Source organism: Pipistrellus hanaki (assembly GCF_964339955.1).
Source record: "Pipistrellus hanaki genome assembly, chromosome: 14".
NCBI classification, from domain to species: Eukaryota; Metazoa; Chordata; class Mammalia; order Chiroptera; family Vespertilionidae; genus Pipistrellus; species Pipistrellus hanaki.
This window is the reverse complement of record NC_140516.1, coordinates 44,499,393-44,514,916: the sequence shown is the minus strand read 5'-3', so window position 1 is coordinate 44,514,916 and position 15,524 is coordinate 44,499,393. Positions and strand designations below refer to the sequence as shown.

Here is a 15,524-nt window from a genome sequence, read left to right as displayed (position 1 = left end):
GCTACAATTATCAAAATACAGCTTTGATAAAATTTCTGAATATCGTAGTTTAAAAACTAAAGAATTATCCAGCTACAAGCTATTAATGTAGCTCTTAATTTCCCTCTTTAATGCAAAACAATTTATAAAAAATAAGAGAAAATTTTAAACACTCGAAAACTATATTAACAATGACATCAGAAAACAAATGCCAACCAACGTGTAGTTGTTTCTTCAAAAACTGAACAAACATCTTGGGGGGAAAGGAAGGAACCTTAGATACAGGCAAGGTCCATACCTCAAAACTGGCACTTCAAGAATATAGTTTTACGAGGAATTCCTACTATTTGGGACAACATGAATTGACCTTGAAGGCAAACAAGTCAGAGAAAGACAAATACTGTATGATCTCACTTAGATATGGAATCTAAAAAAAACAACAAAAAAACACAACACAAAACATACTAGCAAAAACATAAAAAAAGAGATCAGACTTGTGGTTACCAGAGGAGGGTGGGGGGAGGGGAACAGGAGGAAGGGAGTCAAAAGGTACAAACCTCCAGTTACACAATAAGTAAGTACTAGAGGATGTAATGTACAACATGCTGACTGTAGCTAACACCGCTGTATGATATACAGGAAAGCTGAGAGCAAACCCTCAGAGTTCTCATCACAAGGAGAAATATTCCCTTTTCTTTTTGTTATATCTATAACAAAACCTGTTATGGTAATCATCTCACAATATATACAAACCAAACCAGCACGTGATATGCTTTAAGCTTATACAGTGATGTATGTCAATTACTTCTCAATAAAATTTGAAAAAATTATTATTATACTTTTACATGTTAGCTTTATATTACATTTAAGCCATTTGAAAGTTACAAACCTTAGACAAAGCCTTCATTGCCTATGATCTATTTTTCAAATGTATAATCATAATGAATTAAAAGTACAGTGTAACTTATGTCCAAACAAGTATTTAAAAGGCTTATTTATATTCAATCTAAGTTCCATAGGTAGGGATGGTCATTAACATACTTCAATTCCTCAAAATTCTCGTCACTTGTCACATAGAAAAACCTTAACACGATAAATTCAAACTACAAACCTAAGCTTTGTGAATGTTACCAATTGTACCCAATAGCTAAATTTCTTCAAATACAACGTAACAGTTATATATAAGGATTATGGCATGGAAGTATAGAGATTAGTACACTAATAAACTGAGGTCTTCAAAATAAAGACAACATTTCAGGATTGATGCTTCATTTAGATACAAAATTATCTGGTTACACAAGTGTACCCTGGGACTCTGAAAAAACATAACAAAAGTAAGTTTTAGATACAATGATCCCTCTGAGTAGATACTAGAAACTGCTGACACTTAAGAAATGTACAGAACTGCCCAAGTTTAAATAAGCTTATAGACCGCTGGCAGCTATGATGAAGGCAAATGCTATACAGTCCACATCTGCAACCCACTTTGGCTTCAGCATCCCCAGAGAGACTTAGAAAACATTTCTTTGGGGTAGGTTGCAAAACATTGCTTCCTCTTTTATTCTCATCACCCCCATTACGATACAAAGCAACAACACACAACAAAATCCAATCAGCAATGGTAAGGGGCTGAAAAGCTTCAAAACCTTCCCAGCTCCCGAATCCGTATGCATTCCACCTGTTTGTAAATCCACCCTCACACAATCACACAAACCCGCTGCTGATGGCGGGGTGGTGGTGGTGGTGGGGGGTGTCAATTAATGGTTTGGAGTCTTTCTTCTTGTACCTAAACGTGGGGCGGGGGAGGAGGACGATACAAAACAATGGATACTGAGGAGCTGGGGGGGGGGGGTCGTTTGGTCCTGAAACCTCCAGTGTTGAGTTGGGGAAAGGGAGGGGGGGGAGGAGGGAGTACTTTTCCTCCGACTCTAAAAGCTCCGGTGCAAGAGGCTGCCTGCCATCAGGCATGTCCGACAGGGCAGTCTCCAATGCCTACAACTCGCTTCACCTGGCAGCACACCCAGAGCCTGCTCCCCGCGCCCCACCGCAGGGAGAGGCTGCGAGGAGGGCGCGGGGGGCTCCGGGGAGGCAGCGAGGGGAGCCCCCCCACCCCGTCCCGCCGCCGCCGCGCCTGGGACCCCGCCAAGCGTTCCACGCCCTCCCGGGCGCCCACGGTGTCCCTACAGCCCCGACCCGGCGGCTCCGGGAGCCGAGGGGAGCCGGACCGCACCGCTCGCTCTCCCGGCACCCCCGGCCCGCGCCCTCGCCCTCGCCGGGCGCTGTCCCGGCCGCCCGCCCGCCCGCCGCCGCCGCAGGCCTGGCCCCGGTCGCTGTCAGAGCCCGCCGGCTCGCTCTCGGCGCCCGGCCGCGGTCCCTGCACGGAGAGCCCGGTCCCAGGGCCCGGCCCTCCCGGCGACAGCACCCAGGAGAGCCGCCGCGGCGGCGGCGGCGGGCGGCGGGCGGCGGCGCCTCCCAGGGCCCCGGCCCCTGGGGCCTCGCCCCGGCCCCGCCGGCTCGCGCCAGTCAGGGCGCGCGGGGCCTCCCCCTACAGACAGCCCGACAGCCCGGCCGCCCGACGGGCAGGAAAGGGAGGCAGGAAGACCCGACCTACGGACACCCTCCCGCCTCAGCCGCCCCAGGTTACCGTCAGGAGCCCCGACTCCGCCATCCTCCTCGCTCGCTCGCTCACCCTCCTTCCTCCTCCTCCTCCTCCTAAGAAGAGACGCTGCCCAACCGCCGCCCCCCGCCCGCCCCTCCCCCACTCGCCCCGCCCCGCCCCTCCCCCACTCGCCCCGCCCCGCTCGCCCCGCCACACTTTCGCTCCTACCACCCCGTCCCGCCCCGCCCCTCCGGCGCCGGCCGCTCACTGGCTGGGGAAGAAAGTAAGGCGGGGCAAGGGAAAACGACGCTGCCCAATCAGAATGAGGCACTAGCGCCGGCGACGCTGCCCAATCAGAAGCTGCCGTCGGCTTCGGCTTCCCTCGCCCGGTCCTCTCCCTCTCCGCGGCTCCGCCACGCCCTCTCCCGCCCGCGGGGCGCCGCGGCTCGCCGGGGCACGGAGTAAGTGAGCCTCCCGCGGGGTAGAGACAACACCCAATAGGAAGGTACCGTTGAAGCCAAAGCAGCCATCACTGATACTGGCAACGGGAGTCGACGGACCTCCCTTCTCCTGTGTGACGTAATTTTCCCTTCGTCTCCCTCCGTTGCCCTGGCAACAGATAAGCGGTCTGGGAAGAGAGTCGTCTGTAAGTAGTGGACCCAAAATGGGACCAAAGGTGACCAGACAGCCCATGGTAGGCAAGTTAATTTAATATTCCGGACTAGCTGCCTGGGGCGGGGGCGAGGAGGGAGCAGGGGTTCTGGCCCTTCGTCGGCGGGACGTCTGGTCACTTACCTATGTGGACCAGAGTTTGGGGCTCCGAGAAGCCCTGTCCTGCCCGGAAGTTGCGTTTGGCACTTCTGAATGGGGGTCAAGGCGGAAGAGTGGGAATCGCGTGCGCCCCCAGGGCCCCGAGAGTGCCCATTCCGACTGGAGTCGCCAAGTGATGTGGGTGTCCCTGGGCCTCCCCCTGAGATGCAGGCCTGGGCCCGACGGTCCCTGGGAGACCGAGCGCGGCGGAGGCGAGCCGGGCCTTGAGTTGCTTCCGCTGGAAGCGGCTTTTCTTTCCGGGCTGGCCCGGCGGCGGCCCGCCCTCCCTTCCTCCCTCCGCCTCTCCGTGGGGCGAGGCCGCTCCGCCGGCCCCCTCGCCCCGCTGCGGCCGGTCAGCCCGCTCCGGAGGGGCCAGGGCGCGGGCCTCAGGGCGGAGCCCTCCACTCCCGCTCCGAGCTCCTGACCACGCCTCCGCAAAGTTCCTATTGAGTACTTTCACCTTCTGACCTTAGGAGGACGAAGAATTAGGGAGCTTGACGAAATCGTTTTCCATTCCCAGCTAAAAAGGAAAAGGATGGTCCCCATCATGGCAGCAACACTTCTAAGTCTTATTTCCCCGCCTCCTAAATATTTTGAATTTTCTCCTTTTTTTCTCTCCTTTCTTGAGGGTCTGTAAGCACTGACTACAGTTCTGGATGAAGGTTTGCATTTGAATTCTGCATGTCTGCAGTTTATTAAAGAATTTAATGCTTGTGAATATATAACTACAGTATTAGTATATGTGACGTTTTACAAGAGTTGTCACTCACTATCTCATGTAGTTCCTTCTCTAGGCTCAAATAAAGAATTGTCATTTTGATGATACCGGGTTGGATGCCTAAAACTGCAAAGGAAAAAGATCAGAACTTTCAGGTAAATTGAAAATCGGTTTTACCCAGCCAGTCAACAACAAGGGTGCAAACCTACCTTCTTAATTTCTACTTCCTTAGTACTCGTATCTCAGACAAAATGAACTACTCGTTTCTTCCTATGTTAATCTCTGAAGCACCTGCCTTTTGTGATTCTGTATAAACATACTGGTTATCGTTGGAGGTGTTTCCAGATTCTCCCCAGCAGGAAGTAATTTTCTCTGAGATTACTTAGCACTTTTAGTACCTCTTATATGACCTCTATTTTATATGTGACTTGCTTATGTTTAGTTTTACTACTATGTTATACCTAAATAGAATGGTTTGTCGTCTTATCCTGCACGTGGTATTTTGGTAAGTATTTACTGAAAGATTGAATTTTGAGATGTCTCCTGGATGCCCAAGATATTGCCAGCAAAGTGTTTTAGAACTTCAGTTTACCAGAAATTCAACATAGTCCATACTACTCAACCTTTCTTAGGCTTCCCCTCTGAAGACTTGCCAACATGAGTTTACTCCCCCAATTTTGTATTAAAATAAATATTCAAAAATTTAAAAAGTTGAAAAAATACAATAAACATTCATATACCCCTTCACTTATACCCAACAGTTGTTAACATTTTGCCATATTTATTTCATCCCTTCTCACAGACATTTTCATTGTCATTGAATCATTTGGGAATAGATTGCAGACACCTAATGTTAAGTTAGATGCCCTAAAATTTGCAGCATGTATTTCCCAAGAATTATAAAGTTCTCCTGCAAAACACAGTATCATTATCACAACTAAGGAAATCAATAATTCTGTACTATTTAAAATCTATTATGTAAATTTTCCCATTTGACCCAAGAATATCTTTTCCTCCACTCCCCTGGCAAAGAAAGAATTAGGATCCAGTCAAGGTTCCTATATAGTACTTGGATATTGTAACTCTTTAGCCTTAATGTAGAATAGTTCCCTCATTCTTTTTTATTTATTTTTTCTTTGTTACACTGGCATTTTGAAGAGTTCAGGCCAGGGTCTTTGTCTCTTATAAATCAGAAGTTGGTCTACATACTTGATTAGAGTCTACTAAACATTTTTTCTAGCATACTTTACAATATTCATACTTTTCCAATCATGATTAAGCCGTCTCAAATGCAGCTACATCTACCTGTGCCATGAGTTGAATTCATTCCACTTCTCAGCACATGCATCTTTCTATGGTGTCTTACAGTTTAGCATTTAATGCTCCTGTATGTGTGGAGTATGCATTAGTGCCCTGGACTAATTACCTTTATTAAATGTTCCTATTTTTCCTACACTTGGAGCTGATGCAATGTAATCTGCAGGAAAATCTACTGATATCAGCATATTTTTTGAGTTTCAACTCCAAGAACTGTTAATGAAAGATGTGTGGGCCCTGCAATTCACCTACAGATGTTATTAAAGCAGATATCAAGGCAGCTGCTGGCCATCTAGCCAAATTTCAATTTAGACAATGTTATTTTTCCCCCCTCCCCCCGAAATTCTCTTGCAAGTCCTCATTGGTCCTGGTGTTCTGTGATATGATAGAGTTTTGCTAACATTCATCGAAGCCTATTAAAATTTGCAAAATCAAGATTATACTTAATAGTACATTAGAAAAATTCTCAGCCCAATGGATTGAGATGTACTTCCAGAATTTGCTTCATAATCATGAGAAAAACTCCCAAAAGTGCCAAGCTCAGTAGTTTTCATATCCTAGACGTATTTTTGATCATGAGAGATAAGTGCAAGGAAGAAAATGCACTTAAGGGAGCAGAAGGAAATGCTCTGGGCGGGCAGAAATTGAAAGTTAAGTAATGTACTCCATCAGTCACTTCTTTTGTGTAGAAGGAATTTTGCTCATGTGGCATTGTGAAATAACTTTTAAGTTGACTTCATATTCAAGTTAGGTAAAAGAATATACTATTATAGTTAAGACCACAGATTTTAGAATCAGATCTGGGTATCTGGAACAGGGCCATTCATTAGCTGGTGACTTTGGACAGTTTACTCATTCTATTAATCACCTATTAAATGTAGCTATAAAACCCCTTAGGATTGTTGAACAGAATGACTCAACTAATAATGCTTTACGTAGTGTGTAGAACATGGTATGTTGTATGTGTGGCAGTTAATAACTTCTAAAGCAGTCTAATTTGGGCACATGGGCATGAAATATTTATTAATAATTAATCTAAGACAGTGATTCTCCAAGTTTAATGTGGGGCTCTTAATAAAATAAGCAAAGATTCTGATTCAGAGAGTTTGGGGAAACCTCCAGAAAAAACTATTTTTAATAATTATCTAGGGGATTTTGATGCAGGTGATCTGAGGATCAGATTTTGAGAAACACTGAAAAAATTATCCATTTTTCTCCTTGTATACTGTTGAAATAGCTGGATATCTCAGATCTGGGAATGTAAAAAGTTTGGTTTTTAAAAAAATATACTTTATTGATTTTTTTTACAGAGAGGAAGGGAGAGGGATAAGTCAGAAACATCAATGTGAGAGAAACATCGATCAACTGCCTCCTCCACACCCCCTACTGGGAATGTTCCCTTGATCAGAATTGAACCTGGGACCCTTCAGTCCCCAGGCCAATGCTCTATCTACTGAGTAAAACTGGTTAGGGCTAAAAAGTTCTTCAAATACCTTTTATTTATTTATTTTTTCTTTATTTATTTTACTTTTTTTTTTTTATTAAATTATTATCTGTGTACATATTTTAACCTTTTTAAAAGGTTATTAATATTTTAGGGCCACTTTCTAGTCCAGAATTTTAAAATGGCAAAAATTATGAGGAAAAAAGACATTTTGCATGAGTAGGATGTTGTGTCATTTTCTACCAACTTAATAGTAGTGTCTGCTACTGGAGTATACCAGAACCAACGCCATCATCCAAGTTCACCCAAGAAGAGCAGTTCCTGTTCTTAGGCCTAGGCACATTCCAGAAGCCAGACACCACACATTTTATTCCCATGAGTCTGGAGTCATTAGCCAAATTGAAACATGTTGCAACATTTTTCTACCAGCAGATGCCAGATAGCAGAACAGACTAGAATCTACTATGGCTTCCAACTGCATGACATATGAGGTTATTTGGCATCTCCAGATGAGCATTATCAAACCAAATTAGGCACCCAGCTAGCATGCGGGCAGCCATTCAGTGAGAGTGAGCATAACTATTACATTGTGTCTGCTAAAAAACACCTTTTGGGGCTTCTTTTATTTTTTTCTCATGTTAGTTCACATTCAGAAATATGCTTTTGAAAAATCCTTCTATTACGTCAACCACAAGTCTTGGATAAGACAAAAGATAAGCATTTTTGCTGTTTTTTTCTACCAGTCCTGCTACCCCCATCCACAACCTGGACTAGCCAGATTGAATTTACTTAAAGCAGGAGTGGGGCCAAATAAGGCTTGTGAAATCATTCGGTCTGGCCCTGTGAAGGCAACCACAGGCAGGACTCCAAATTCATTAAATCTAGGAGCTTTTTTCATAGCAACATAAATATATGGTGAGTGAATTATATTAAGTGAATGATGTTATGAATATCCAAATGGCTCTTGGCAGAAAAAAAGATTCCCCACCCCTGACTTAAAGGGAACTAACATTAAATATTCACAAAAGAAAAATGTCCTGTCCTTTACATAAACAGGATTGCTTCTGATGTCTCCCTCAGTTCCCAGATTTTATTTTTTGCTTCTTAATACACATTAATTATAAAACAGGACAGTTTGGCATATATGTTGTAGTGGCTTTGTATTTTACTGAAGTTGCAAAGTCACATGCTTGTAGCTGCTAGCAGTTAAGGTAAAGAGGTAAATACACTATAGTGACAACTAGAGAATTCCCCATCTAGATAAATGGGGCATCACTTCCCAGCCCTAGCTAACTTTTGCCATGTGGGAATATGGGCCTCGTGTTGCCATGTGTGTCACGAGGAGCGGAAATTTGGACTTTAGGTAAAATATCCTGCTTTTTAAACATTGGTTCAAATAATTTTTAAACATTTAGCAAGCAAGCAAAACATTTAACAAATAGAATCAAGGGCTACCAGTTTGTTACCTCTGTGTCTCTTACATGAAAACATGATTGGTACTTTGGTTGAGAATCTCAGAATGCTTAAGCAATGTTTTCTTTTTGTCATATTTCAGGTGCATTTACTTACCTAGTTAGGCAACAGTGACTTGTCACCTTCATCAGAAATTCAAGATAGGTTCTTACATATACCAAGCTTCTATTCCCGTAATGATAGTTTTAAAGGGTTTCACTTGTGCTGCCAACTTAAAAACTTGTCCATATTTTTTCTACCTTGCACTATATTATGAAATAAGTTTGCTTTATTATATTTTTAAAAATATATTTAAGATTCAAATATCAAAAAGATTCTTGTACTAAATTGCCTTCGTAATATGAGAATATATTAGTACAAACTAATAAAATATATATATCAAAAAGTATATATTTAAAAACACATTTGGTAGCACATGCTCTTGAAAAGTAAATAAGTAAAACTGATTTAAACAGAAAACACCTTCACACTGTCTTATAGTTACCATGCTGTTGATGAGGACTCAGAATGTTTAGTGTTGAAAGATACTTAACTGGAAATCTAGAGCAAATACTTTCTTATAGCAATATGAAAATTAGATCTGGAATAATAAGGGTCAAACAGTATTTCTAAACACTTTTATATCCACTTTTCACTTAAACTTTTAAACCCAGGACATATACTAAACATGTTTTTTATGAGAAAATCAGACCTCCAATTGGTTACACAATGTATTCAAGGTCACACAGCACTAGAGCATTCAGAATACAGTCCTGTACACTATTTAAGGTATAAATGTGATTAGAAAACAAAGGAAACAAACTCCAGTACAAACTTGTTTTAAATGATAAATTGGATTTACTGTGGTAGCTTATTTAAAATACGTACTTGGAACCCTAGATAACTCTGAACCATTTAACTTCAAACATTTAAAATGGGGTTCTGTACAATTAGGATAAGCTGGTAAGTTTTAGATAAATTAATGGATGGAAAAGAATTATGATGGACTGATAGACACGTATGGAGGATAACTACATTGACCTACAGAATGGCTCCTTGAGGCCCCTCATAAAGGTTAAAAATGGATTGAGGAGACTAGTGTGACTTAGGACAGTTTTAAAAACATCTAAATACTGTCCTGAGAATATTTATTTATTTTTAAATCAATCTTTATTATTCATATTATTACAAAGGTTCATTTCTTCCCCCCTCCACAGGTTCCCACCCCACCCTCTGCCCTTTCCCCACCCCCCATTGTCCTCATCCATAGGTGCACAGTTTATGTTCTGTCCTGAGAATTTTTAGAAACCAAGACTTAGCTTTGTCACCTACAGTATGTTTTAATTTTGGTATTTCTGATCCACAGTATATGATGCTTTGAGTTACCAAGAATTGGATTTGGATTTTAGTAATCTATTCTCTTTCTCTGTCTGCCCCCTAGATGACTACAGCCTACATTTTCCAGATGCCTAGGTAAAACTAGGTTACAATCTAAAGCTAATAGTCATGCCCAGCTCTTTAACCCATGATTTTGGGCTTATCATATGTTCATATGTCTGTGAGAAAAATATAAAATTTGTAACCAAGAGCTTCAAAAAATGATTGACTCTGCATTCTTTCTAAGCAGTAAAAATTTAGGTTCTATTAGCATAAGAGTTTTATGTTTTAAAATGCCTTGACAATCTGTATCAATTTTAACCAGTTAACTACTACATGTCCAAAATGGGATGATATTGGAATTTCTTCCATGTGTGCTGGAATATTTATGCATTTAAGTTACCATAATTTTCTTTACAAACCCAGAGATGTCACTAACAAGTCTGATTTTAAAATTGGGTGACCAGAGTTGATATGCGAGGTTTGCAGCTATAGATGTGCGTGGCATGTGGCTGGCGTCCAAAGACACTTATGGCATACAAAAGGTTAAAGTCTGGCATGGTGTTCCATAATTCCATTGTATGGCTATTCCATAATGTAACCTTTAACATATTGGTGAACATTTATCCATTGCTCAATGTTTTATCAATGCAGTGCTTTAATGAACATTGTTATTCTTACATCTTTATCCACCCCTGCTTTGTTTCTTAGGACTCATTACTTTTAGAATGTTTGGGTCAAAGAAAATGCACATATTAAGTTTTTGTAAATACTACAAAATATTGATAGTTTCTATAAAATATCCAAAAGAAACCTACCAACGAACCCACTGAACAACAGAGCGCACCCATTTCTCTTATCTAACTGTAGATACTATCAGGCTTTTGACTTTTTTTGCAAAAGACTTAACATACACACCAAAATGAGAATGATTTTTGCCTTAATGAGGCTGTAGAGATTTTCCTATTTAAATTGCAATGCATGACCCCCAGCATTCCTAATTCCCTTTATTTTTTCTGTATCATGTACCATTTTCCTAGCATTGTATTATTTCTCTCCCCTTATTCTAGTCTGCAAACTCCAAAAAGGCTAAGTTTTTGTTTTTTCTTTCTTTTGTTCACTAATTACTAGTGCCTGGCATATGGTAGACAGAATTAAATGACGTGGCAATTTTATGATAAACATGAATTTCAGCCGTAGCTGGCATGTTTCTTCTTTGGCCCATCTGTCTCTGATGTTACACACATCTTCCCAATGAGAAAGTACCCTTAGAGCAGCCACAGCTTCTCAGGCCATGTTACACCTACACAACACCCAGGTTTGGCTATTAGCAGGCCACCTGGAGGAAATTAATGCTCCTTCCTACTCTTACTCCCCGGGCAGTTGACTATCAAGACAGTGTAGCTTTGCCGATGTGGCCATCCAGCCACCACCATGCTTATTTTGGCCCTTCCCTTCCTGTTTCTCTCCTGCCAATGCCTGAGGGGACGTAGGAACCACCACCAGCCCTAGTAAAGCATTCCACCCGGGTAAGGGATGGCACCCATCTGCCCCACACCAGGCCTTTGGCCCCACACCCTTTCCCATAACATTGGCACTTAGTCAAACTGAGAACTAAGGTTTGGTGGAGCACCAAGTTTCACTGTTTTCCTCCAGCCAGAATTTGGAGGAAATTTACCAAAGAAAGCAAAGGCCAGTGATTGAATTTTGCGTGGCTGGCATTGCTAATCTATAAAACAGCTAATAAGAGTTTAGTATTGTTCACCAACCAGTTTAGCATTTTGATAAAAGTTTGGTGACAAAAAAAATGTTTAGCTGTTATGTATTTCCTTCACATTTATCAACATCTATAGGGTATATTCTCCCTTTCAGTAGTATGTGTCAGATTAGGCCCAAAAAGGACCTAGTGAATATTTTCATTGATATCTGTAATGGAGACGCTATGTTGTTTTAGTTATATTCAGGCTAATCAAGTATCTAGTATTACTAGCCTTCAACATAACCCACAGGGGCGGGGAGGAGAGAGTAAGGATGATTACTAGGCACCTACCACTGGCAGGCTCAAGTGCAAGGAGGAAATAATGTGGCAGGAGGAGCTGTGCATTCTAAGAAAATTGCATATGCAGTTATCTCAGATTCCAGTTGGTGATGAGTTGCTTGCTTTATTCTCTAGTCCAGTGTTTCCCAAACTTTTGACATATGTGTACCCCTTCTATAATTTTCGTAACGCTAAATATTCCTCATACTCATGAGAACGTAGAATTGGGCGCAGCTAAGCACGGTGCAGTGCATATCCCCACCAAACTCCGATGCAACGCGTACCTCCACCAAACTCCTCCCGTACCCCTGGGGGTACGCGTACTACACTTTGAGAAACACTGCTTTAGTCCATCCCCTATTTCATCTTCTCTCCCAGAAAGAGCAGCATAATGGTAAGATTGCTGCTTAGATGTTCTAGAATAGGAATTTGAATGAGGGGAAGAGGCTTGATGAATGAAGAGTAGGAAGCTTTTATCAGGAATGTCAAAGTAGTAGTGGAGTGGGAATAACTAAGCAGCTTCATTTGATTACAACTCATTTGCAGTGGGCGGTTAAGGCAGGCAGCAGGCCAGCATCACCACTTTATAAATAATAAATCCTCTGTGATGGTGATGTTGTGAAAGACACATGGTTAAGGTTGCATCAGCATTGGTATGGCGAAATATCACAAAAAGGGTGGGACTGTCTGGAGAATCACCTGTTTGGAAAGGGATCAGGCTACAAATTACGTCCAGAACACCTTAAATATGTGGCATAACAATCTGGGATGTAACAGGGGGAACAAAAGCCATCAGCCAGAGATGGCATATATGCTAGGATATTCACAAAATACTCATAGAAGTGTATTCACTGGTATTTAGCATATAGTATTTCTGTTCTGAGGAAAATAATAAACTAAAAGCATTCCTCATTTCTGTTCTTCAAGAGCCTATTTCACCTGTTTGCTACTTTCATACAACTTGAAAGTGTGTAGCCACTACCTGATCTTTAGGATGCCTTTTACCATTATAGCAAAAGGATTAAAGTAGAAACCAGCTATTGAGAGAAGTGAGAATGTTAAGAAATGTCTACCTCCTACCTCATCCTTTCCCTAATTACCTCTTACCTCCTTCCAAATGGTCATGTTACTTATGTCACCCATCATTCAGGGAAGATGCTATCAGTAAACCAAGATGGCTACACACAAATGCCGTTGTTTTCCTAGCCGACATCTACTAGATAATTATCTTTGTCTAAACGAGCGCCAATTTTTCTGCCAATTTTTCACTAGGAGGGGTAAGTTTAGAATATGCAGTCTTCCAATTAACACTACTGACCAGTGAAAGTTGACAAGATCTAGATGCTTCTATGAAATAGTTCAACCTTGTTTCATTTACAAGATCCACCGGAAATTATAGGGAAAATTATACGAGGATAGTTTATTTATAGGAATTTGATTTTACTTCTTACATTACATTGGATATGTCTCAAACAATATGTTGGGAATTCATTCTTAAATAATACTAATAATTGATTTCTTCTTGAAGGAAAAACTATATCCAGCAATTCAGATATGGCAGAAGTGAAGTCCATGTTCCGGGAAGTTCTTCCAAAACAAGGTATTTAACACAATTTCTTAAGTGATAGGATGTAATAGGAACATAAAATGTAATAGGCAATATCACATAGTAGGCTCAGTAGCTAAGAATCTGAAACTACTGTGTTCTGTGTCCCACATTTACTGTCCATCAATTGCTTTATTTTTCCCAGTTAAATGACAAACTAGAAAAGCCTGTTATACTCAAGATTGCAGATTACAACCAAAATTCTTAGAGTACTGTAATACACCATAATCTATATCAGTGTTTTTCAACCTTTTTTGGGCAAAGGCACACTTGTTTCATGAAAAAAATCACGAGGCACACCACCATTAGAAAATGTTAAAAAATTTAACTCTGTGCCTATATTGACTATATATAAAGTAATTCTCTTGAATAGGAATCAAATAAACACAAAGAATTTTATAATTACTTTATTATGAAATATTAAGTAAACAAAATAGTGAAAAATTATAAAATTCTTGTCTGCACCTACGGCACACCAGGCAACATCTCGCGGCACACTAGTGTGCCGCGGAACAGCGGTTGAAAAACGCTGATCTATATCTATAAAAGCCTAAGCAACCCTTACTACCCAAATGATTTGAACAACCCGTCGACCAGTCACTATGACACACACTGACCACCAGGAGGCAGATGCTCAATGCAGGAGCTGCCACTTGGTGGACAGTGCACTCCCAACAGCCAACTTCCCACAGCCCCTCCCCCTGTCTGGCTGGCTCCCATCGACCCCTGGTGCTAAACCATTCGTAGAGACCTTCTTCTGGGTCAGGGTTTCATAGGTAGCAGAGTAGCTTCCTCGATTTATTGGAAGTCAGCCCTCGACACAGGTTTGTCTCGCTCCCCGTCCTCTCCCTCCCCCAGGGGCCACCTGCCTGGCATGGTGGCAGAGGCGAGGGGGGAAGAGGTGGGAAGGCGGGGTGCTGACAGTGGTATCCCGCACCTGGCCTGGTAACTGTCGCCTCCTCTCCCAGCCCAACCGGGGCCTTTGGGCCCCAGGCTGGGACAAGGAACCGGGGATGGGCTGTGGTAGATGCGGCCCCTTTCCCAGGGGGGCCGAGGGCCAGCTCCCTCCTCGGAGCCAGGGGCCAAACTCCCGCGATCTCTCCCCCACACCTTTGTGCACAAATTTGTACACTGGGCCTCTAGTATTAAATAAGGTCTGAATTTGGGTAAAAAACAAAAAACAAAACCTAAATAATAAGAAATGCTGAAGTTTTCAGTGAAACACTCAGAAATTTGAATATTGATGTTAAATCAATACCATACTTATGTATTTTTAGGCACTATACATTTCTCCCAAATTTTTTCAACTAAATATTTGACATGAGTTGTGTCTTATATAATTTAGAACCTTAGCTATAAAGTTTGAAACTTGTCTTCTTCATGAACTCCCTAGCATTAAATGCTTTTATGTTTATAAAATTTAGAAATGTTACAGGGGTAGACTATGAGAATAAGAGATTTTCATTAATAATGGGTTAAGTTTTTAGAACTTCATTCTAACTGCAAATCCAAACTGCCAAACAACTGGATTATCTCAATCAAATTCTTATTTATTTTTAAACTTAGGGCAGTTGTCTGTGGAAGATATAACCACAATGGTGCTGTGTAAACCCAAACTTTTACCCTTAAAATCTCTGACTATGGAAAAACTGGAGAAAATGCAGCAAGCAGCACAAGAAACAATTCGCCAACAGGAAATGGCAGAAAAGGACCAAAAGCAAATGACTCGCTGAATAACTTAGCACTTTCTAGCTATTAACAGTAGCTAGAAAATAATCCACCTGTATGCTGAAAGTAGTATGTGTTAATAAAACTTATATTCATATAAGTAATATAAAATACCCAAGACTAATGAAACTTGTATGGTTTGTAATGAATGTAAGCCATTAAAACTAACCCAAATCTTGTGTGTTTTTTTACCCAAGTTTTTAGAAATACCAATTAAGTTAGTGTTCACCATTACTACTACACGGCTGATAACATTCTTAGGTACAAGTGACTAAATACAACTTTTATATTCAGAGAATTTTTAATGTTTATTAAAAACTGAATTTAGAGATATATTCTAATCTTGCATTAAGTACTCAGGATGGGCTTTTATATTACCTAATTTTTAAAACTTGTTATGAATTTGGTGTGACATATCATGTTTAAGGCTTAAACAGATCCCACAAGTCATGACAA

The 15,524-nt window shown here is 41.5% G+C and overlaps 2 protein-coding genes across 11 annotated transcripts in view; one reads left to right on the top strand and one right to left on the bottom strand.

The window, feature by feature from the left end:
- The window catches only part of SHOC2 (SHOC2 leucine rich repeat scaffold protein), a 46,476-nt gene extending 42,523 nt beyond the window's left edge, over positions 1–3,953 (bottom strand). Inside the window, exon 1 of one of the 2 annotated variants that reach the window (XM_084903391.1) lies at positions 3,374–3,953. The gene's annotated coding sequence lies outside the window, so the exon portion shown is untranslated. Of the gene's footprint in view, positions 1–2,623; positions 2,774–3,373 lie in introns of those variants that run through there. The other variant, XM_084903390.1, reaches the window with a different exon arrangement.
- On the top strand, positions 2,992–15,243 carry BBIP1 (BBSome interacting protein 1). Of its 9 annotated transcripts, XM_084903408.1 has the most exons (6): positions 2,992–3,224; positions 4,017–4,050; positions 4,171–4,261; positions 9,761–9,792; positions 13,263–13,334; positions 14,907–15,243. In XM_084903408.1, exons 5-6 carry the CDS (start codon positions 13,289–13,291, stop codon positions 15,071–15,073), a joined length of 213 nt encoding a protein of 70 aa, XP_084759534.1. In that variant the 5' UTR covers positions 2,992–3,224; positions 4,017–4,050; positions 4,171–4,261; positions 9,761–9,792; positions 13,263–13,288; the 3' UTR covers positions 15,074–15,243. The 9 variants fall into 9 exon arrangements, with proteins under 9 accessions (XP_084759534.1, XP_084759533.1, XP_084759532.1 ...); XM_084903407.1 differs by lacking the exon at positions 4,017–4,050; XM_084903406.1 differs by lacking the exon at positions 4,017–4,050 and having other exon boundaries at positions 2,992–3,272.
- Positions 15,244–15,524: the final 281 nt, after the last annotated feature.